The sequence below is a fragment of the Miscanthus floridulus genome, chromosome 1 (genome assembly GCF_019320115.1).
Source record: "Miscanthus floridulus cultivar M001 chromosome 1, ASM1932011v1, whole genome shotgun sequence".
NCBI lineage: Eukaryota > Viridiplantae > Streptophyta > Magnoliopsida > Poales > Poaceae > Miscanthus > Miscanthus floridulus.
The window spans coordinates 195,110,971-195,135,569 of NC_089580.1; the positions used below are offsets into that span (position 1 = coordinate 195,110,971).

Consider the following 24,599-nt stretch of genomic DNA (forward strand, 5'->3'; position numbering starts at 1 on the left):
TACGTCGGTACCGTTCGGCGCGACTGCGCGAGCTTCGGTCCGCGCGGGAATCATCGGCCGAAGAATTCCGACTTGAGGTGCGGGCCTGAACACGATCCGGCACGTGAACGTGGTTACGCGCTTGTGCACTATCTCGAGATCGGACGGCGCGGCGAGCCTCCTGCGTCCTGCTGTACGAGCAACTTCCCAACGGCAGCATGTACGAGTTGTTGGACGCACAGGGCTGTCGCCAGGAACATGTGTTGATTCTGAGGTCTCTCGAACTCTTGATCCCAATTGCGCCGAAAGTCCCTATTTAACACGTCAGTTGTCGTTGTTAGGGTTGCCCGTATGCAGAACTCGGCGGTAAACGCAAAGACAACTATTTATACTGGTTCAGGCCACTGTAATAGCGTAATAACCTAGTCCAGTTAGGCGTGTGATGCCTTCGCGTTGGGTGTTGTGTATGATTGATTGTTACACGTCTGTTGTCTATAGGAAGCCCTTCCCTCATTTTATATAATCCAAGAGGCAAAGTCTTCCTGTCGGTTACAATAAAGGAGTCATAGTAGGATTATAAGGTAGCAATGTTACTAGAATTACATACGGAGAGTTATAGTCAGACCAGGTCTTCGCCTTTCCTTGCAGGGTTCCCGGGGACTATGTCCCACAGCGCATAGTGTATCCTTTCATAGTAATATTTTCGTTAGAGACGATGCCATGGCACGAACCAAAACTCGCACTGTCGCGCTACGGCTCTAGGGCCCTGTTTGGTTCTAGACCTGAAGTGGCCACAACCAACATCGAGCAACGCCACATGTGCGGCGAGCAAAAGCTACGCCATATACTTTTGGCGACAATCCTAGTAGAGCCAACCACGGCTAGTCGCCTCCCGTCCTCTCCGGAGTCTTCTTCCTCCTTCGCTCGCTACTGTAGCGATGAAAAGGGAGTTCCTTCGATCCGGCTCATCCTTGCTGGTTCCCTGCGCCTCCGGTGGCCTTCTTGGCCTTGGAGCTGTGGGGAACCGAGGAGTTGAGGTATGGGTGTATATACTTAGCTCTAGTATGTGTTTTTTAGGAGCTATGTTAGTTTTCTTTCCCATCCATGTCTGTTGTGGGCTTTTCCTCGTTCTCTTCAGCATGGTTGTGGTGTGGATCTTCTCCTCCCAAGGCGGATTGGGCAATGTCGATGGTTCCGGCGACGGCGTCATCGACGTGCTTGGTTCTGTACCTTGGCTCCTGTTCTTCCCAAGAATAATGTTAGGGTTGGATTTGTTCCTGGTGGGATGCTTGTCGGGACTCTTTTGTTTCCTTTTGGACTCCTATGTCGGAAGTGGTTGGGGCTGGGTGGCTGTTGTTGTACGTGTGGTGCACGATGATGGTGTTATATGCAGAGGGATCGGCACCAGCGATGTTTTCTTCAATGTTTTCTTCTGTGTTGGTGTTCGTATCCTTTGTGAGCTTCACTACACCGTTCGTGCCCATATCGTCAGTGGCGGCACTAGCACCATAGCCCTCGACGTGGTTGGTGGAGCCTGGAGGATTGTTTTGACCCTTCAAGGTGATTATGATGGTTGCGGCGTCGAGTGGAATTGCCTTGTGATGTTACTTCTCCACCTTCTCGTTTGCACGGGTTGGTGTTCTTCGATCCCCCTTGCGGGTCAGTTGCTTATCGGCTGGGGTTGGCCGGTGAGGCGATCGGCGTCTGATCCTGGTGAAATCGAGGTTTGGCCTTAGCGTTCAACGGATAAACTACATGCTTTCGGTGTGCTACTGATGGCCTTCTTAAAAGTTGACTCTTCGTCGATTCGGGATCCGGCCATGAACTTCATCCTGGGTCTTCTTCATTGCGGGAGGTGGGGAAGATCTGGCTTGTGGCAACAACGGTCGGCGACGGCGACGGTCTCTGGGTGCTCCTTCAGTGAATTCATTTGTAATTTTCTTTCTTTTAGGAGTGCCTTGTCAGGGGGCTAGATGTAAAACTTCTATTTTAATGAAATCCAACCCTTTTTCTAAAAAAATACTTTTGGCGATAAGAGGAGAGAAAATACACTATGTGCTGTCTTGGTGAATGCGGCACGCCACACATTGCTGCAGCTTTGGTCGCAAAGCAAACGGAGGCTAATCTTAGCTGTGTCGAGCTATGGCATGGTCTGGACTCTGGACGTAAACCAAATGTACAAGACTTCGGGCTTGCTTGTTGTCATGCTGGTACGGAAAACCGGTGACAAGTAGGCACACCGTTATTATTATACTAAGTTCATACAACGATAAAGTACAACACCGCAATCTATATAACAGTGTTTGTAGGACTGTATTAAAGCTGCATATACTGACAACTAAGCTCCTTGTTTGGAACATGATGTCCCTGCAAAATTTATTTGTGTCCCAAATGACAAATTTGCCATGATCAGTCGAAGGCGCTATCGACGAGGCGCTCCATGGCGAGCACGGACAAGCCCTTGCCCTCGCTGTCCCCGTCTGCGGCTCCGACGGCCGCACGCGCCAGTTTCTTCATCTCGGTAGCCTTCCGACGCATGTCCTTGGCCTTGTCGCCGTCCCCGAGCACCATCTCCACGACGTCCCTGACGCGCTCCCACCCCTTGCTGCCCAGCCCGCCGAAGAACCTCCCGGACGCCACCTCCACGCCGACACCGAGCTCCACCAACACGCGGGAATCGAACAGTTGGTCGCCGAGGAGCGGCCAGCCAACCACCGGCATGCCGTGCCACAGGCTCTCCAGCACCGAGTTCCACCCGCAGTGGCTCAGGAACGCGCCCGTGGACGCGTGCGCCAGGATGCGCACCTGCCGCGCCCACCCGCGCACCACCATGCCCTGCCTCGCCGCCGCGACCCGCTCCTCAAAGTCGTCGGGGAGCCACTCAGCATGGAACCCCTGCGTATTAGAGTTCTTTAGGGATAAACTAGGTGTAGATCAGTGGGTATTTTGACTTCCATTCGGTATGAAAGAACTAGAACACATGGATGCAGAGAGAGAGAGAGAAGAGAGGTATGTGGGAGCATCTGACCGTCTGCGTCCTTGGAGGAGAAGGAGTGCGCCATGGCTTCGGTCCTGGTGGCGAGGAAGCAGTGGCGACGCCAGTGAAACTTCCCGTCGCTGGCAGCGCCTCCCTGATCGGTTAGGGTTAGGACGGTGGGGTGACTGGTGGCGGTGAACCTCGTAACCCTCTCCAGTGGCCCCCACCTCCTCTTTATATGTCACTGTGCGACAGGGGCCCACCAACCCTATTAGGCTGGACGCCCCTGATTAGGGCGTGGATCAAAGGCCCAAGTTGGGCCAACTTGATGGAGATCAACCTAACATTCTCCCCCTTGATCTCAACATATCTCTTAAACTTTAGACTTAAACTTTATACTTATTTCTTTCACCATTCCATCACAGATTAGTGCATAGAACATGCTTCATCGTCACGGTCAATTGCCGATAGATTTAACAGGTACAATACACGTCTCTGTTCTGAAATAGATTCTTTAACTTTGGGCCCTTTATTGTCCGAAAATCATAGGCTTTCCCGTAAACCCATGTCGACTGTGTGCTCTCTGAACACACTGGGTGGTAAGCCTTTTATACGTGGATCCGCAAGCACTTGCTTGTTACTTATATATTCAATACTTTTAGTATGATTCCAGACTTTCTCCTTTACAACGTATAATTTAATGTCAATGTGTTTGGCAGCACACTTGACTCGTTGTCATAGGAGGAAACTACTTAAATGGTTATTGTTGTTGTATACCATTATCAATTCCGGGTGTAAGTTCTCTTAACCATTTCGCCTGTCCTTAAGCCTCATAACAAGCTATACTATGGGTATTTATCTTTGATGACACCACAACTGTTTCTTTGGAGCTTTTCCACAATAAAACTCTAACTACGAGTGTTAGCTACTATGTGGGTTTCACTAAACATCTCACCAAAATTTAACATTTGTACCAACAACTATTTAAGAGTACTTATTCTTTCTTACTCACCATAAGGCCTATAAAACTTTGCACAATTGCAAGACATCTTAACTCCATTCTAGTGATCTATATCTGGACTGGACTTCTGCCAAAACAATCTGGATACATGAACTATGTCTGGGTAAGTTCTTACTTATAAGCATTCATTAAGCTTTCAACAGCTGAAGCATATATGACGTCCTTTTGATCGATCTCACATTGGTTCTTGGAACACTGGAAGTTCCCAAAACTATTACCCTTTACTATAGGAACAGGCGTAGGCTTACTCACATATATACTTTATTTCTTTAGAGTCTTCTCTAAGTATACACTTGAGATAGTTCTAATACCTCTTTTTCTTTTGTCTCGGTAAGTTCCAATTCCTAGAACGAATGACGCTTTACCAAGATCATTCTCATTGAAACTTGAGGACAAGAACTGCTTCTTCTCCAACAGTAGATTAACACCACTACTAGCGAGCAAGGTGCTACCCACATGCAGGATTAGGAAAATAAATTTCACATGTTTAAACTTTGCATAAATGCAATTGTTCTCTACATTCTCTTTAAACCTAAACTTTCTTATTGTACTGTCAAACTTCAAGTACCACTGTCTTGAAGCTTGCTTTAATCCATAAATGGATTTCTTCAGGCAACATCACTTATGTTCTTTTCCTTTTACGACAAAACCTTTTGAGTTGTGCCATGTAAACTTTTCCATATAAATCCCCGTTGATGAATGTGTTTTTACATCCTTCTGACGTAACTCTAAATCGTAATGTGCCACTAACGCCATTATGATTCTAAAAGAATCCTTGCATGCTCATTATAATCTATTCCTTCTCTTTGTGTACATTAGTTCACCACAAGTGGTGCTTTATAATTTTTCATATTCCCTTTGGAGTCACATTTGTCTTGCAGACCCATTATAGCCTACTGTTTTGGTTCTATTAGGAATTTCTTCTAAGTCTCAAACATCGTTGGTATTTATTGATTTCATTTCATCTTCCTTTGCTTCTTGCCATTTAGACGAGTGAACGTCTCTCATGGCTTCTTCAAATAAGGTGGAATCACCCTCTATTTAAATTCCTTTCTTAACATTGACTTCTTAGTCACCAGAAATAACTGATTTTCTTATTCTTTGAGACCTATTAGGGCCTCATGGCACTTCTTTCATATAGGGCTATTGTTGCTCTTCATTGCCAAAAGGCAATTGTTCTATAGGCTCCTGTATTACAAGATCCTTGTTTACTTATTCATCTGCTTGAAGAGCTAACAACAGGTGTTGTATATGTCATACAACATCAACAGGTATTAAGCAATTTGTTGCTCTTAAACACTAGAGTGGGCATGCAATCCCACTTCTATTCAAGTCTTAGGTATCTACATACCATGCTCCCCAGATTACTCCATCTTGTGTAAAGATGGTGTATCTTCAAATTTCTTATTTGGGTTTAATCTATTATAACTCATATGGCGCGTTTAGCACCACCTTGATAACTCTTAACTCGTCCAGTATGAATACTAGCTGACTATGCTATCTTCCTATCGGAACTATAAAAGGTCTAGGAATTTAGCTATTTCTTTACTTTAGGAGTATCATTATTATGACCGTCTTACTCCCCCGACGATCACATTCATCTTTTATAGATCACTCTTACCTTCGATGCATAGTATGCATTGTATTATCTGAAGTATGGGGAAGTATCTTTCTTAATTGTCTTTCTTAATTAATCTCACATTTCTCTCCCTCGAAATGTGGTATGAACTTTTCTACCATAATTTTGAAAAACATTCAGAACTCTTATGAATGAGGAAACTTTGATTAATTACTTCATCCACATGATTACATCATGCAAACAAAGTTATTTCTTAATTCGTATGTGAGTGCATTTTTCTCATTTCACTTCAAAACTCAACATAGTCTATTATTATCAACACTTCTGCAAGTCACGCTTGCATATCATTCTTATCTTTTGGTTCACATACAGCTTTCTTTTGTTCTTAAACTCATTGAGTACTTAATGACCATGACACAATCAGAGTGTACGGTCAATACTAGGATAGCATAAGAGCTACCCCAAACTTCTCTCCATGTGCGGGATACACTTAGAGCACATGAGTCATCACATCCTTCTCTCGCCATGCGGGATAAGTACTATACCAAAACTCCCCCGCCATGCAGGATTGGTTAACATAAGTACTATGCCAACTTTACCCCGCCATGCGGGTATTTTCTCAAACTTTTCCCGCCACGCGGGTACTATCACAAACTTTTTCCCGCCATACGAGATAATTCTCTTGAACGGACATAAATGCCAAATCATAATACTCTTTAACACACATGCTTAATCTGACGTTGGTCAAATTAAACATGCATGTTACTTATTACATTTATTAAACAAACTCTTATTGCTCTATCTCCTTTTCTTGGATCAATATCCTTTAGCTCTTTTCTTTTCAAGCCATTCTTTAAAAAGAACACAGTCCCTTAAGCAATGGCATTCTTTTATACATAACTTGCCCTTGGACATTTCATCATCTGAGTCACAAGTACCCAACTCATTTCTCTTACTGCCTTCAAGAATGAAAGCATGGAGGTCTTTTGTCTGGAAAAATATTCAACAATAATGCTCATTAAACTTTGAAATCTTTATGTTCTATTTTATATCATCATTGGGCAGAAATAGAATAAAACATCATTCTTCTACATTAATTCCACATCACCGTTGAGTAGAAATAGAATTAACGTATAGAAACACAATAATCTTGAAAACATAGAACTGCTCCTCAAAATTAAATTCTCCCGTTGGTTCGAATTTAATTAGAAGACAATCAACTTCATTGCAGCGGAAACATGAAAATACATTTCTCTAGTTTAAGAGCATTCCTTGATCTTTATCTATTCTCTAAAAAATTGGTCACTTTGATGCAAAATTCATCAGAGATTTAAACTTTAAACATAAAACTCATAGAATTATAATATTGTTATCATCAACGTTGGTCAGAAAATAACAATACCATAATTTAATTTTAAACTTAAACTCAGAAATAAACTTATAATATTGTTATCATCAATGTTGGTCAGAAAATAACAATATTATAATTCATCTTAACTATAAACCGACTATTGCTTCAATTAAAAAAATTTCAGTTGGTTCCAATTTTAACTGGAGGATAAACTTTTCATCATTTACTGAATAACTATAACTTTTCTTCAAATTAAATTCTCCCGTTGGTTCGAATTTAATAAGAAGACAACAAACTTTAACTTTGCAGCGGAAACTTGACAAAATTTCTTTATCTACTTTTCAGAAGCATTTTACTGTACTTTTTTACTCTCTAAACCAATTCTCCCGTTGGTTCGAATTGAATAGAGATCAAAACTATACATAATTCTTTAAAATTTACTTCTGAAAAAGAATAACCAAAATTCAAAATCATTACTGTGTTTTCGGCCTGCTTGCGCTCTCAGCTCGGCCTGTAGCGGCTCGGCAGGCCAGCCCAGCAAGGGGCTGCTGCTCCTCGGCCCAGCGGCGCACGGCCTAGCCGCGATAGCAAAACCCTCCCCGCGTCCAGGCCGTAACCTGGGCCTGGGCCAGGATTTGAGCACCCCGCCTGGGCCAAAAGTCAGTCCGAGCGATCTCGTCCGTTCAACGCGATCCGACGGTTGTCCTCGCCTATCGGAGGAGCAAAACCCCATCGGTAGCCTCTCCTTCAAACCCTAACTTCTCATTTCCTTCGTTCCCTTCTCTCTCGCACGCGCAGCCACCGCTACGAGCGCATGGCCGCGGCAGCCCCCGGCGACGGTGAGGGGATGGAGCCCCGGAGTATGTCCCGCGGCAGCTCCCCTTCCATCCTTTCTCTACCCTTTCCCCTTCTCCTCTGTTCTAGCGCCACAGCGAGCAGCAGTGGACACCCATGGCGGCTGGAGAAATGAGAGAAGGTGGCGGTGCGGTGGTGGGGCCCTTTGCCGACTCGCACGCTAGCCCTAGGCTGAGCGCGCCGCCGTCGAGTGGCCTTGTGGCTGCGCCCTGAGCCCGAGCCCGCATGCACAGTAACGAGCGACGGCTCGGCTCTATTCCGCGCACCGGCGAGAGCGGCGGCGTGACTGTTCTTCCCGCGCACCGGCGGTCGTTCGTGACAGGTAAGCCCCAGGTAGGCCCCTGTTTCCTCCGTTCTTCTTGGGTTAGGTTAAGGTTAGGGTTAACCCAATTCGATTTTCTTTTGGTTTTGATTCGAGATCAAAATCTCCTCTTTCTAATTGCTCAAATCTGATACTACCCCGAGCTAGATCTACAACCAAACTAGCTCCGATACCATTGTTAGAGTTCTTTAGGGATGAACTAGGTGTAGATCAGTGGGTATTTTGACTTCCATTCGGTATGAAAGAACTAGAACACATGGATGCAGAGAGAGAGAAGAGAGGTATGTGGGAGCATCTGATCGTCTACGTTCTTGGAGGAGAAGGAGTGCGCCATGGCTTCGGTCCCGGTGGCGAGGAAGCAGTGGCGACGCCGGTGAAACTTCCCGTCGCTGGCAGCGCCTCCCTGATCGGTTAGAGTTAGGACGGTGGGGTGACTGGTGGCGGCGAACCTCGTAACCCTCTCCAGTGGCCCCACCTCCTCCTTATATGGCGCTGTGCGATGGGGGCCCACCAACCCTATTAGGCTGGACGCCCCTGATCAGGGCGTGGGTGATCTCGGCCGTCCAGCCTAGGAACATGTCCGTGAGGACGCACACGTTCCCGCGCCCTTCTCTCCCCGCGAGCTCAATCAGGAGCTTCTTGAATGATGGCCGGAGCAGCTCCGTCGCGATGGAGAAAGTGGGGAAGGCATGGAGGGGCACGTCATCGGCGCTCTCGGCGTCGGGTGGCAGGCCACGGTCCGACGGCGAGAACGGCAGCTCGGCGAAGTGGATGGACGATCTGGCCGGCAGCGCGCGCCGCAGCCCTACCACATTGCGAGGCGTGCTGACGATGGTGATCGCGAGACGGTGTTGGCCGCTGCCACCACGCTGCCCGAGGCTCTCTAAGCGCTTGGCTAGGTTGAGGAACGGGATGAGGTGGCCTTGCACCAGGAATGGGAAGAGCAGGAGGTGGCCACTACCGCGCTCTTGTTGCTCGGGACCCATTGCAACAAGCTGCTTGTCCGAGACGTGAATGGCCTGCTGGTGTGGTGTGTTCTGTGAGTCCGCTGGTGACTACATGTGTATATATACTAGTACGTTGCGCGCGCCATTGCGCGCGTCAACAGGCAGCTTAAGATGCAGCGCAGGATTCAACGTTGACATAAACTTTCCCAAAATGAGCCCATTGACGCGCACTGACACGACAAATACTCAGGCTCGTAGCACGAGCACATTGCATATGATTATATTACATCGATAGGTCTGATAAGTGCTGTAATGGTCCATTTTAACCGCATAGGTCCGGTCTGCAGATCTTACATAACAATTCACAACAGCTGCTAGCTTTATGCATCTGGGTGCAGGCAAAGCAGTGACGGTAGCGCTGATGTAATTACGCAACAGGAGCTAATGTCTACTATATGTACATATGCTAAGCTGCCTATGCAGGCAAGGGAGCGCGCCATCGCGCGCATGTTCAGGCATATGGAAAATTTTCAATATGAAGTCTGTCGGTGTTGCAAATATAGATTATGGGATTATTTGCGATTCAATCTGATGTTCAAAATGTAAGGAGAGGTATATATTGATACTATATATAAGATACATATGTAATTCATGTGGTAGATCATGAAGGTGGAGGAATATTACACAGGCATATAGTATTAGTTGATGCTAAACATCCTTAAATGCATGGATTGATATATGCGTGGTCGTAGCGCATTGTCCTTCCAAAACTTCAGTGCATATGAGATGTTATTTCTGATGAGTTTAGAACTGCGAGCATTGGAGTGATCCGCGACATAAAGGGAGGTCTAACATGTCAAGGCAACCGGAATAATGCATGTCAGGTACATATAAGAGATTGTAGCCATGACACCTTCAAAAAGGAGGTCAAGAGCAGCTAAATAAGAATCTGGAAAAGAAACATATAGAAACAATAAGGTGGGCAGAGAAGGTAACCTTGAACAGCACAATATAATAAGGGTAATGAGTAAACTAAGTCCCTATCTTTGGAGAGCTGTAATCGGTGCAATTTAAAGAACAAGGAGTAGGAATATATGTGGATCATGGCATGAAGTGACAATATGAGGACACGCCTCTAAGCACTTCAGGAAAATACAACACAAAGACATCAGAAGTGCAGGAATCCTCATCAATGTGAGATAGAACTAAATAAACAATTATCTCAAATAGAACCTCACCTGGTTGTCGAAGCAGCAGGCACGCATGCTGAATTCAAAGGTATTGTTGAAGTAACCTGCACGAACTTCAGTTTTAGAAAAACTATAAGCAGTACCATATATGTATAGGTCATCTGAAATTAGAACTATAAAAAGAGGTTGTCACGTTTCATCTGGCTAGTCTACCTTGTATGACTGGGTGACATAGTGACAAAAAATACTTGTTCCCAACTCATTTCAGCACAACATTCAGTATGATTCCATAGGCTTCCCCTGTTTCCATTTCTATGACATCCTTGCTTTTATCTTCAAAAGAGTTTTGGCTGAAACCAAAAATAAGAAAAATGGGACTTCATGGCAACTACAGAAAGCAGACATTATTTCTTCAATCTGTCAATCTGCTGGCCTATTTTTCAACTATGCAGAAATTTCAGTTTGAGACAGACAGGGAAAGAACTTGACACAGTAGAGGAAGACACTTAAAAAAGAAGAAAGACAATATGTCGCAACAGAGCATGTCATTAGTTAAGACCGAACATAAAGGTATAATCATGATAAACAGCAGCATGGTATGGTTTGCATATTCATCTGTGAAATCAGCAGTGGGAAGCCACAAATAGGAGAGAAAAAGCAACCAAGGCCGTACAAGGACTATAAGTCAAGGGGAAAAGCAAAATTGAAAGCAACTTGCATCTTCGATACTGACAAACGAAACTGAAAATAAATGGTCTGTAACTCCGTATCCATCACAGTTCACAGATCGCATGAAACCTGAGTTGTGCTAATCTCTATCTTCATCAATAAGTAACCGAAATGAATAAAAAAACAGTTTAGAAGCATTCCAGAGTCAAGCTCTTCACCTGTCCATTCAGTTTGAATGCACGCTGAGCCCTTTTTCACCTCTTACTTGTTATCTGATTGAATGCACGTAAGGAAAATAGAGGGGCAGTCAATAGGGTTTAGGCTGTGTGCCTGCAACAATAATAAGAGAGAATGGATGGAAATCACAGGAGCAAAGAACATTTCGATGTCAGCTAGACTTAATAACTACAAAAGGAAATGCAACCACTGGATATATCTTTAACCTTGACATCCCCTTCCCTAAATTTTTTTTGTTGACCACGTCAGTTGTTAATAAGATAGAAATCAAGAGAGCAGAACATATGAACCTAAATACATAAGGCACTATACGGTGATGCGTGGTTTTTTCAACAAAGCTAAGCAGTGCTGGGCATTTGTAACAAAACAACCTATGCGGGGAAATCTCAAACCCAAGAGGCATGTTTTTCCCATTTTTTTTTACATTTATCCATAGTCTGATTAAAGGGGGAGTAGAAAGGGATGGCATCCAATAAACCAATAACCTCTAATCAAGTGCAAAATATTTCATCGTTATTGTCCATATTGGATTAAATAAAGTTGACAGCTCAAATACATAGTTACATAACTAAATCTCGTTGCAAATTGCAGAATAACATTACGGTGGTCAAAATTGGAATTTTCAATATCGCAATGGAATACACGATGCAAAAATGAAAATAAGTTATGAACAGCAAAATAAGCTATGAACTGAAGCAGAACGGATTATTTTCAAACAAAGGATATAAACTCTTGAAGCCACACGCTAGATAGGAAGATGCAGAATGTATATGTAAGACAGAAATAACGAACTAAACAGGAGGATGCACAGTTGCATTTTTTGACAAAGTAATTCATATAACAGCATCACACAATGTGTAGGCGCATCATTGCTGACTGCTGCTAGGAAAAAAACTAAAGATTAGATCAGATTATGCTTCCAAAGAATCTTAGCATGCGTAAATTTCTTATAGCCCCTGGTAACCATATATTGTCAAGAATTCCTAGCATATACAATAGTAATTTACACATCTTGCAAAACTTTTGGGTCACCAAAAAATATTAGGCCACACACCAACAGGAAAATAGAAGCATTCTTCACACACCAACACGACAATAGATTTGGCCAAATTTTTTTTGAATCAAACTGAAAGCTATAGATAATGACTGTAATTTAACAATAGCTTACAATTCAACCACCAATCAGTACAGATGCAAACCGATTCCGTGCACATTCCCCTGGTCCAACTGGTCGCTGATTGCCACTGCACATGGGATAGCTGTGTAGATCATCAGACCCTTAGATGGTTGGGCAAGTAAATTAAAAAAAATTATACTCATATAAGGATGACTAACTACTAAGCTTAGGGCCATTACCAAAATGGACATCAAGCTGAGTTGTCTAAAAAACTCCAACGATGCAACACCTGGTTACAAAATCCAAAAGGACTCTGGAAGAGGGAAGAAAAAAACAGAGTACCAAAGCATGAACATTAAATTGGAATAACAATATAGGACAGATTACTAATAAAGTAAAAGGCAAGTATTGGTAGACGCAAAAAACAATAGGTACTTCCTTCTTCCATCTAAAATTAATTAAGAACTATATTATAAAAGGAGCACCATTATTCTGAGACAACATCATACCTTTTATGGAGAAGGGGGCTGCAAGAACATGCTAACAATAGTGTTTACAAATATGCCTGCGACAAATGAAGCAGAGGATAAAGGAAACTATCTCATTGGTCTCCAAGATATTTGTTTCCAGCATCCTTGCCATTGACATGTGAAAAAAAGGAAAATAGCAATAGCATGGAAATATGGTCAGGCTTTCAGAAAAAAGATATTTGTTTCTAGCATCATTGGCATTAACATATGGTCAACAAAAAAGGCTATGCGGAAACAAATTTCATAAGGAAATTGTAAACTCTATTTCATGAGCTAAGATGACTCACATCCAGATATGAGCTAAGATGAGTAACAATCGAGAACCAGTATTTTTGCAACATCTGAAAAAACCAAATATGCTAGAACTTAGATGGCAAATCTAATCTGCGTGAAATTGCTAGTCTGGGCATGATAGTATATATATCTCAAAATAGCAGAAAATGTTAGTTTACAAAATCTTACAGAAGGAGCCTCCGGTTTTGTAGCGATCAAGAAATATGGTGTGGGCACTTGTAGTGGAGCAACAAATTGGGAGGCTGCTTTTGTGGCTGCCATCCTGCTGTTGCACCCTGCATACTGGAAAAATGGAAAACGAAGCGCAAAGCTGAAAATGCAAACATTTCTATTCAATTATTTGCATAGAAAATAACATGGTGAAATGAAATACATACTGAAGCAGTTGAGTTTCTTTTTTCGGAGGCTGCTGTGATGGTGGCGGATGCTGGATTCCTGGGAAGCCGCTGTTGTTGTCTCTAAGTAAAAGGGATGATTTAGAATGTAGCACATCTTAACTGAGTGGCCTTTAGGCTCAACCGCTCAAGCACAAACTAAAAGGATAAAAGCCGGGGAAGGACACTGTGTTCTAGCAAACATCAAGGGCTGCTGCTAATCGAGTACAACTAATTATGTCCAGGTTGTTAATTCCAAATGGGTTCTTCATTCTCTTTAGCTAAAACTGGACATATATATTCTAGGAAAAGTACGGTTGTTCACTACAATCTAAACACACGCAGTGCAGTGCAACTTAATATTCATATAGTTTCGGCATTCCAATTGTCTGTGATAATGTATATAACTGAAAACAGAGTGAGGTATAAATGGGGGAAGAACTTGTTAAGTCTCTGACGATGTGGTTTGAGATGGTAAGAGCAAGGGGGATTCTTCTCATCAGTCTGCGGCATAAAAAAATATGTTTGGTTTGAGAACCTGAAAATAGGGAAGGCTAGGGTGTTGTGTCAGCGTGTAATGATGCGTGGAGCGGGATTTGGACTAAAATCAGTGCATTGCATCAGGTGAACACTGAACAATTTCTTGCATTCTATTTTTTTCATAACACCTGGCAAATTTGCGATGAAAAGAATAGGCTACAAGAACTTGTTCGGTGTTCAACCGATGCTATGCACTGCTGTAGCTGCTCTGTGCTAATCAAAGGTTTGTGGAGTCTTTGATTGGTGACTGATTACAGACTGTAATATCAAACTTGATGGGGCTATGCTGTAGAGCAGAACAAACTGTAAAAACAATTAATGTTGGTGAGGGAATAACTTCCTGGAGAAATCCTGTAGGAAACTAACAATACTAATTCATATACAATCATTCGCGTTTGCATGTACTATGTAAACTCAATTTAAAAATTCTCACAAACCTGAGTCGGCTGTAAATGACTTGAAAAGAATATCCATGTTACAAAGGTGGATATAGCATTTTTGTCACAAAGATATATTCTAATAATACCTCAAGATCTAACTCTTTAGTCGAAAAAAGGGCACAGAGCATTACCAAAGTGACGGCCAGCCTTCTGCCACCGATCCCTCTACCATAGTCTCTTCCAGAACCAGAACCATCAGGGATTTGGCTGAAAGCATCAACCACCCAATTAGATTGTTATTGTAGAACCAATATTTGATTAGCATTACACTGGCATAGTAAGAGCGACAGATCTATCAGTTGGCACCCAGTGCGGTCACAGAAAGCAGGGTCGAAGGCATGGACCCTCGACTCGGGAACGTCGTCCTAGACCCGGGTTCGCGGGTTCATTTTGACCTGGCCGAGTAAAAGCTTCTAGCAAGTAGTGTACCATGTTCTTCGACCTCACTGACCTGGGAACTCTGTGAATATGGTCTAAATAGGGGGTGTCTAATCCAGTAGGTTACTCACCTATAAGTGAAGGGCGGATGTATCAATATAAGTGCTTTTATTTCAGTATCCTCGTCAACTTTATTATTTTCAGAAGCATCAACCGCCTAGCAAGCAGGCTGAGAAGGAACCGAATCAGAATTCAGAAACATATAAATGTCAAACTCATCATCCCACTCAGATTCCCCAGGCTGCAGTTTTAATGTACTGGATATCAGCTCCCCAAAGTAAATAGGCAATTATAGTGGATATATGAAAATTCTAATGCACTTGCAATGGCCAATCTTGGCAAGATAAGGAGAGCCAAATAAGAGGTTGCCAATCTTACATATATCATAGATGAATCGCCAAGAAAACCACTCGCAGTGGGCATGACTCGTACACCATCTTCTCCAGCTTTTGACCTGCAGAATTGGTTCATCTCAGAACACCCGATTGCAGCTCGGAATAACTGGCGAAGACCTAGATCAGTGCCAATCTAAAAAAAGATATAAAAAAAGGGGGAAATGGCCACAATGTTCGCTGGCCAAACACCACGCACACACCTGAATAGTACGTGTTCCCCTTGCAACAAAAGGAGCGAATATATTGATATGTTCATCAGTGCATAATAGATAGAGAGATGGGGACGGAGATTAGGAGCAAGCACCTGTGTTCTTGAACGAATGGAATCAATCCCTCAAACTCCAAGAGCAGTTCGCAGTGCAGCGGCGGGCGTCAGTTAGGGTTTCGTGGAGCAGACGCGGACCGGCGAGACCAGCCAGCGCCGTGGGGCAAGCACGCTGGCGGCCACCGACGGTGGTTGCTAGCACCGCGCCGTGGCGGCGGACCGCCGCCGCCGGGGTTCACGCGCGCCGCCGCGCCGCGCACCAAACCGGCGGGGCCGTCGCCCAGGCAGCGCCCCGCGCGGGGCGGCGCCCGGGCCCGGCAGGCACGCCGCGACGCCGGGAGAGAGGGAGAGGGAGAGGGAGAGGGAGAAGGAGGGAGGAAGGGGCGGAGGCGGCGGCAAGGGTGGAGGCGCTACGGGGCGGGAGAGCGTCGGGGTCGGGAAGAACATAGAACTATCGGGAAGGAGGATCTGGAAGAAGAAATAGAAGTTGGAGTATTTATTTGGTTTTCTGATTTCGAATGAGACGCCGAGAAGCAGGGTAGGAGCCAAAGAATCCAACAAGAAGCGCGAGCAGCCGCTTCAGGAGGAATTGGCTTCAAAAAATCGGGGCCGTCCATCACAAGATCGAACGGCCGGAATTAATTGGAGCGACGTGGACGGTGTCTCCTTCTTGGAGTCACCGCGGGCTTGTCTAGGTAAATTGACATGCACGCGTGCCCGACGCCTGTGCCGTTTGGCGCTTGCATGCTTTAGCATCTACTAGAAACAGAAAAAAAAATCTTGTTTTGTAACATTTTCTATTTCTATAGCTCTATCCATATCTATATCTATTTTTTTTGCGAGTATCTGTATCTATATCTATTTATTTATTAATATATTGATATATACATCTATTAATATATTGATATGCACGCACGCCCGACGCCTGTGCCGTTTGGCGCTTGCATGCTTTAGGCGTCCCCAACAGCTCGTACAAATCGCTAGCTGAGCTGGATGCAAGAAACAATTAAAAAAGAAAAAACTTACTTCTTCTTGCTCTAAATATCTATCGTTTGCGTTTTTCGATAAACAACTTTGATTAAATATATATTAAAAAATATTAATATTTATAGTACATAATTAGTATTATTGGAAATATCTTTAAATCTAGTTTTTTTATAAATTTATTTAGAGATATAAATGTTGTACGTATTTTCTATAAACTGAATCGAACTTGTGGCACGTACACCAACAACGACATATATAAAGGCCCGAGGAAGTAGATCTCTTAGCACAGCAGCAAATACGTCAGTGACTTAGGAAATTTCGAGCGGCGTGCGAGTTAGCCTCTTGCGGAAGCGCTAGCGAGCAAAATTTTGTGGTTCTCTCTCTTTTGATTGGTTGAGCGTTGCTCCTGGCTGGTACTTGTACGCCCGTTGGGGACGCCCTTAGCATCCGCTAGTTGGAAGAGAAAAAATAAACCTTTTCTATTTCTCTCTGTATCTTTAGCTATATCTATATTTTTTTACGAGTATCTATCTATTTTATATCCATACCTAATAATGAAGAAGTAAAATTTCTAGCTATTTTTTTCGTCCACCTTCTCTAACTAACTCCATGAATGTTGAATCTGTATCTGTTTGCGTCTTTCTACCGCCCTCTTGTTTTATAATGACATATACATAATTTACAGATATATAAAGAGGGAAGTGTTTCTTCCGACCTGCTTTTTTTATTCTTAATAAATACCTCTAATTTTTTCATCCGTCCATATCCTTTTTCCACTTTTTCGTTATTTTTTTGTTTTTCCATCCGCCTGGTTATTTTGAGCGGGATTTTTTTAGACAAAAGAAGAATTATATTAGATTATAGCTGAGTACATCATTACGTTACAAGCGCACTAAAATACACTACGTATATCTAGAACCTGATCATCTAAATTGTACCCACGTTTTGTATAGCCCAAAATATCAACTCTAAATCTGTACGACGATTCGTATAGATGACCGTACAGGCAAACACTCAGCAAAATGCCTAAGAACATATGCCCAATGAACGACGGTCAACATTCCTGCAGGCGAAGTGGAGAAACTTCTTCTTTCACGTGTCTTCCTTCTTCTTTCTACCACCGAAGAATAAGAAAGACTGATATGAAACTTATTATCCTAGTTCTTCATTGTGGTAAGATCTAACCACAACAAAATGGATGGAGAAGAGATCGGAGAAAATTAATGTCCTTTTTTGTCTTTTCTTTTTCTGGTTTTATGTTGTCTAATACGATTATTAGCATTTTTGAATGGAGGGAGTGGTTCACACGTGCACATTTATGTGGTTACAAATTTACTATTATTTTTTATAGATTAAATTAAATATAAAAGTATCTAAATTTCTAATAGAGCACGTCACTGGTTGCCTTGTTGGTGCGGCATGCCCCACGGTGGAGCTAACGGTGTCGTTGCCTTGCCGGGCGTCGTGCCGCAAGAGGCCGCGACGGAGGCCTAAGGGCGTCCTCAATGGAAAGGGTCATCTGAGTGCCACGTCAACTTACGTGGATCCCACTTACAAGAATTTTTTATTCAATTTACTTCTCTCTACCCCACCTGTATTGCTGGTCCCCGCTCCTAAAGCAAAGAAGGTGATGCACTGCGTAGCTTTTTTTGTATCGTGAGACACAAATAGATGAGCGACGAGTTCGTCGCTGGCTTGATTTTTTAGGCACCTTTTCTTTCCTCCACTCCACGTAGGATACACGCTGATCTGTACATCCAAATAGCTAGCTGACTCAGCCTTGTTGGGCCCTAATGGCTAACGTGGTCCATGGAGGGACTACTTCGAGGAATTCGAGGTGACGCGCGCCTGGCGTGAAATTTTTGTATTTTGATCCCTTTTAAAAACATTTTTTACAAAAAGACTTATGTCAAAACGTTTGCTGAAAATAGACCATATTTAGGCGTCTTAGAACATGACGCCAAGGTATGAGGGTCGGCGTCGACTGACACGACGCCGAGATCTTGCCACGTCACGGACGACCCCGGTCGACGGCGACACGGTGGCGCATGGGGTCCGACACGTCGGCGTCGTGTCAGCCAACGCCACAGGCCGAACCTCGGCGCGGTGGGGCTACACGCCGAGCTATTGGCACCATCCGGCGCGCGGCCCAGGCGGCCCAACAACGTTTCGTGGCCCAATAGATCGGCGCGGGGTCACTTAACGCCGAGCCACCAGACTCGGCGCGGCCCGACTCAACGCCGAGGTCTGGTCTCTTGAAGCCGCGCCACGGCCCCCTTCTTCCTCCCTCCATTCTGAAACCGCCGGCTCTCTGTCTCCCAAATCCCTCCACGGCCCCCACGAAACTCTAACCCCCAAATGCGACCCTAGGTGCCCGGATCTCGTCTCCCGAAGCTTCCTCGAGGTAATGGTCCCTCCCCTCCTCCCATCTATCCGCGTAGATGTGCTTGCATTGTCTCTAATCATGTGGAATCATGGGTGTATGGTGTTTTGGTATATGTGTATTTGCATTTGCAAAATGTATGGCTTAGGTTGATTGAGTGCATTGTTGTTTAACTGTTTTATGTACTGAACATGTTAGGTTAGTTTGGTTTCTAGTTATTTTGGTCATTAGGGTTCTTTGTTTATTGTAGGTGTCATTAGGGTTAGTTATTTGTTGGTCATTAGGGTTAGTATGTATTTTAGTTATTTATTGGTCATTAGATTTCAATTTTTTATGACTAGAACGTTTTGCCAAGGTACTCCTCTTTCCCCTCTTTCATTTCATCCATTTAGATTCGATTGTTTTTTAACTTGGCATTATAGGTTTGGTTCATGTCCATGTCATTCGTGCAATGTATGGTGGTTCAAATGATTGAATGACCCAAATGTATGATTGTTGTTGTTGTTGTTGTATATGTTCTGGTTTATAATCATTGAGTTAAATTTTGTGTTTGTTGGGATTCAAATTTGCTTAGGGTTTGTAATGAAAAGCTTATTTGGGAGGTATGGTGATTTAGTGTTAGTAGCTTTACATTCGTTGCAAGGTACTTTGGATTGATTTTTTTTCAACGTAATGTTAGGATGCCAAGGCGTGGTAAAGCTCGTATTCCAAGGTAATCCCAATGTTTATTCATTATTTGTGCAACAAATAGAAAACCCTAGGTTTAGGTTTGGTTCTCCGTTAATATGACTAAATTCTTTCAATTATAGCTATGGTCGCCAGAGGGCAAATCCCTACGACCTAAAGCCTCTCCCTGAAGTTGTTCCTTGACCAATGTGCTTTTATGGTGATCCTTACAAGGTAGACATCTCTGAAGATGAGGAAACATATAGACAGAGGTACTGGACGTGTCCCAATTATGCATGGGAACCTACAAAGCAACAACGTCGTGCATCGATTGTGAGAAATTTTTATTGTGTGTTAATTAATTTTCTTGTGATATTAAGTATTGCTTATTTATTTGTTTTGTAACAATTTGTTTTTCTTCCAGACCGTTCCACCATTGTGTGACTTTGAGCAGTGGATTGACACTAAGATCAAAGAGTCGGACAAGCAGCATCTAGAAGAACTGAAGGAGTGGGATGCGGAGGTTAAGGAGAGGTTTGAGCAGAGACGCAGACAGGAGGCTATAAAAAAGGAGCATAAGGAAGAGGAGGAAAGGAGGCGTGTTGCTGCGTACAGGGCGGAGAGGGAGAAGAAGCTTGAGCGTGTGCGCTAAGCGAAGGCAGCGATGGAAGAGAATCCCGATGCCCAGAGGAAGGGAAAGTGGCCTCGTTGCACTCAGTAGGTATTTGGTTTATTCATGAGCGATGTCGTGTAGCCCTAGACTTTTTTTACTATGTTGTAATGCACTCTGCTTTTATTTCAGATGAACTTATTCCCTGGACTTTTTTTTATTATGTTGTAATGCACTATGCTTTTATTTCAGATGGTCTTATGCTTTTTTATTATGTTGTAATGCACTATTTGTATCACTGAAAAGGCTACTTGTGCTGTTGCAGTCACTGAAAGGGCTACAAGTACTGTTGCAGTCAATGAAAAGTCTATTTGAAAACTTACTGAAAAGCCTAGATTCGTTTACTGTTGTATTCGTATATGCAATGAATTAATATCAGAGTGATGTACTGCATTTAGATGAAGTGACAAAACACAGGTGTAGCCTTTTCAGATGAAATGACCAGTCATGGTTGTAGGCTTTTCAGATGAAGCATCTAGCCTTTGCAGATTCAATAAATGAGTACGCACACAAGTTTTTTGTCAAGTAGCATTCATGGTGAACCTGTCTTCATCTCTATATATAGTGCTCCATGTCTTGCTCCACATCCACACAACTTGTTTTCTGGTTTAGTTTTAGCAAATGTCGAGCGGAGGTCTTCACCACCAATGTTAGTTCCACCACCATCTAGAATCTCATATCCATGGTTGATCGAATCGAAACATGAACCCTTCTGTCGTTTAGACTTTTTCCTTGAGAAAGCTAGTTCCTGAGATGCTAAAAGTGGCCAAGCTTTGCCTGCTGTCCATAGAGACCTCGCATGCTTCTTCCTCAAAACGAACTAAGCATTCAACTTGTAGAAGGTGAATGAGGCAATAGCAGTCACAGGCAGACCACAACAACCTCTTAGAAGGCTATTGAACATCTCTGCCATGTTACTAGTCATGAAGCCCCATCTCCAACCTCCGGTGTCATATGCAAGTGACCACTTATCCTTCGACGCCATCAACTCGCTCAAGAATTGCCTGCCATCAACATTTGTGGCTAACTTCAGGGCATCTAGCTTGTCTTTGAATAATTGAACCTCTTGCTGCCTGCAAACCTCCTCAAATAATTTGAAGTTGTCCTTTGTGTGATCACGCCTTATAAGATTCTGAGCAAGGTGTCTGATGCACCACCGGTGATGTATTTGGCCGTAACCAGGAATTTCTTGTTCTACGGCATTCAGAATGTCACCATGCCTATCGGATATCACACAAACATCACGTCCCAGACCAATTATCACTTGTCTTACTAGCCTGAGAAACCAACACCAACTATCTGTGTCCTCCTTCTGAACAATCGCAAAGGCCAATGGCACAAGCTGGTCTTCTACATCTGTCCCAATACAAATAAGCATTATGCCTTCAAATTTCCCTATAAGAAAGGTCCTGTCAATTGAGACGACGGGCCTGCAATGCTTGAATGCTTCGATGCTCTGCTCGAATGCCCAAAAGGCCCTTCCAAATACCTGGCTACCATTCCTTGTTTCACCCTTCTTAGGTAAATACTCGAAGTGCATCCCAGGATTTACAGCCCTCATTGCGTTCAACATTACAGGGAGGCGCTCATAAGCTTCTTCTCAATTTCCAAATATTATTTCCAGTGCACGCTGCTTTGCCCTCCATGCTTTTCCATACTTGACATAGTAATTGTACCGTTGGAAGATGATCTCAACCAACGCGGACACCGTAATGGTTGGCATATGCTTCACCACGGGGCATAACTGCCTTGCAATGAACCTAGAATTGAGCTGCAGATGGTTCTCTTCTGCCTCAGCAGTGGCACAAATATGTGGTTGCTTCACTGAGGTAATCTTCCATTTGCCTGCCTTCGTCTTCCTAGCAAATACTCTCTAACCACACTGTTGTTCTTCACAAGAAACCGTGTACCTCTTCTCCTTGAATGAATTGATGACCCTAAAAGGTCGGTTGTGTACAATGGAGTACTCTTGCAACCATGTTTTTAACTCATCCATGGTACCAAACAATATGCCCTTCAGTATGATGAGGCAACCGCTAACATTAGGCACTGTTGTATCACTTGGCATACCATCAGCTACTGCCCTGTGACCATGGCTAAGGTCTTCGAAATCACCAACTAGTGGATCTCTCCAAGGCAAGACCCTAGACAATATCTCTATTTCCCTAAAATTGAGACGACCAACAGGGCGATCGTCATCAGAGTCTTCGGCTATTCCCTCTACGAAGGATTCATCATCTCTAGCTATCTCCATGTCAAAACGGTTCGTAGCCCTAGCATCACCAAAGTCTTCTTCACCACTAAGATCATCTTCGTCGCTAAGCTCATCCTCAATAGAAAAGTCTCCGCTAGCGTCGTCCAAACCTTCTTTTACATCACCAAATACATAATCATCATCCTCTTCATAACTATCATGATTGCCCTCACCATCGGCAACCGCATTCTCCTCCTCATCTCCACCGTAGCCTAATTGTGTGACAAGTATTTCTTCTTCAGACAAAGGACCATAACCTATGTGAGCGGGGGAAGATGGGCATGCTTCGAAGCTATCATTTCCTAAGCTGGACTCCTTACTACTAAATCCAAAGATCGCACTTCTAAGGCCAATACAACTGCCTTGTAATCATTCCATTCAGACTCGCTTGTAATTTTGAGCAACCGCTTGATCCGAGGACCCTTCGACGACCCAACATCTATGACACCTTCAAACTGAACATGCACGTCTCCTTCATTCCAGCCTAACTTAACCTTCACTCGCTCCACTAACTGGGTCAAAGATGGTGTTTCAGAAAAAATCAACAACTCCTCACACATGTTCAGAAATTCCAAACTATCATCTCTTGTCCTAACAATACGGCCTCCATGATGCAACCTCACTAATTTATCCATCTACAGCCATCACACAACAAGTAGTGTCACATATCAATATATCATGCGAGTTTCAATCCAATAAGTAAAAACTAAAATATATCATTTAATCTTTTTCAACTCCAACAACATAATCATTTCTAGTCATAAAAAATTGAAATCTAATGACCAACAAATAACTAAAATACATACTAACCCTAATGACTAACAAATAACTAACCCTAATGACACCTACAATAAACAAAGAACCCTAATGACCAAAATAACTGGAAACCAAACTAACCTAACATGTTCAGCACATAAAACAGTTAAACAACAATGCACTCAATCATCCTAAGCCATACATTTTGCAAATGCAAACACACATATACCAAAACACCATACACCCATGATTCCACATGATTAGAGACAATGCAAGCACATCTACGCGGATAGATTGGAGGAGGGGAGGGACCATTACCTCGAGAAAGCTTCGAGAGACGAGATCGGGGCACCTAGGGTCGCTTTTGGGAGTTAGGGTTTCGTGGGGGCGTGGGGGGAGTCGAAGAGTAGAGCCGGCGCCGGTCTTCAGAATGGAGGGAGGAAGAAGAAGGGGGCCGCGGCGCGGCTTCAAGAGCCCAGACCTCGGCGTTGAGTCGGGCCGCGCAGAGTCTGGTGGCTCGGCGTTAAGTGACCCCGCGCCGAGCTATTGGGCCACGAAGCGTTGTTGGGCCGCCTGGGCCGCGCGCCGGATGGTGCCAATAGCTCGGCGTGTAGCCCCACCGCGCCGAGGTTCGGCCTGTGGCGTTGGCTGACACGACGCCGACGTGTCGAACCCTATGCGCCACCGTGTCGCCGTCGACCGGGGTCGTCCGTGACGTGGCAAGATCTCGGCGTCGTGTTAGTCGACGCCGACCCTCATACCTTGGCGTCATATTCTAAGACGCCTAAAAATGGTCTATTTTCAGCAAACGTTTTGGCATAGGTCTTTTTGTAAAAAAATATTTTCAAAAGAGACCAAAATACAAAAAAATTCACGCGCCTGGCCATCACTGGCATCGACGCTGCTCACCACGGCGTGATCGCAGCTGTCGTTCCGTGCTACCGACTTTGGGTGGGGCCTACCTGCAGCGTGCGGCCCATGACATTGCCCGAGAGGGAGGTGGCTCTATTCCTGTCGTGCGGGGAGGAGGGAGCCGCCATGTCCTACTGGGGCTGCCGCTCACAGCCATGGCCAAGTTTCATGGCTCGTGGAGAAGTTGACCGTAGCCTGAAGGACGAGATGAGGAATCCGCATGGATATGGCGGTGCCTGTTGTTTCTCTTGGTGGCACGTATGGTCCAGTGAACTCATCCTGCGCTGTTATTTCGTTTGCAGACGAAGACAGGGAGCAAAGCTACAAAATTAAGTCCTGACTCAACAGTCAATGCTCACGTATGTGCCGCGGTGGTGATGCCACGTCAGAACCAGACACAAACGAAGGGTATAGACATGCATTGAAAGTTAATGGATCTATAAATGTATTT

General features: G+C 44.0%; 1 protein-coding gene and 2 long non-coding RNA genes across 3 annotated transcripts; all 3 read right to left on the reverse strand.

Moving 5' to 3' along the window:
- Window positions 1-2,388: 2,388 nt before the first annotated feature.
- LOC136469426 (UDP-glycosyltransferase 92A1-like) lies at window positions 2,389-9,070 on the reverse strand. The gene is made up of 2 exons (XM_066467627.1): window positions 8,600-9,070; window positions 2,389-2,874 (listed from the first exon to the last, which is right to left on the reverse strand). The coding sequence occupies exons 1-2, from the start codon at window positions 9,068-9,070 to the stop codon at window positions 2,389-2,391; spliced, it is 957 nt and encodes a 318-aa protein (XP_066323724.1).
- Window positions 9,071-9,877: 807 nt separating this feature from the next.
- On the reverse strand, window positions 9,878-12,387 carry LOC136507931 (uncharacterized). The gene is made up of 4 exons (XR_010771791.1): window positions 12,296-12,387; window positions 11,109-11,220; window positions 10,270-10,325; window positions 9,878-9,980 (listed from the first exon to the last, which is right to left on the reverse strand). It is a non-coding gene; the product is annotated as an uncharacterized lncRNA (long non-coding RNA).
- Window positions 12,388-12,812: 425 nt separating this feature from the next.
- LOC136507938 (uncharacterized) lies at window positions 12,813-15,959 on the reverse strand. The gene is made up of 8 exons (XR_010771794.1): window positions 15,560-15,959; window positions 15,239-15,314; window positions 14,932-15,029; window positions 14,554-14,629; window positions 13,446-13,526; window positions 13,237-13,350; window positions 13,062-13,115; window positions 12,813-12,878 (listed from the first exon to the last, which is right to left on the reverse strand). It is a non-coding gene; the product is annotated as an uncharacterized lncRNA (long non-coding RNA).
- Between the last annotated feature and the right edge of the window lie 8,640 nt (window positions 15,960-24,599).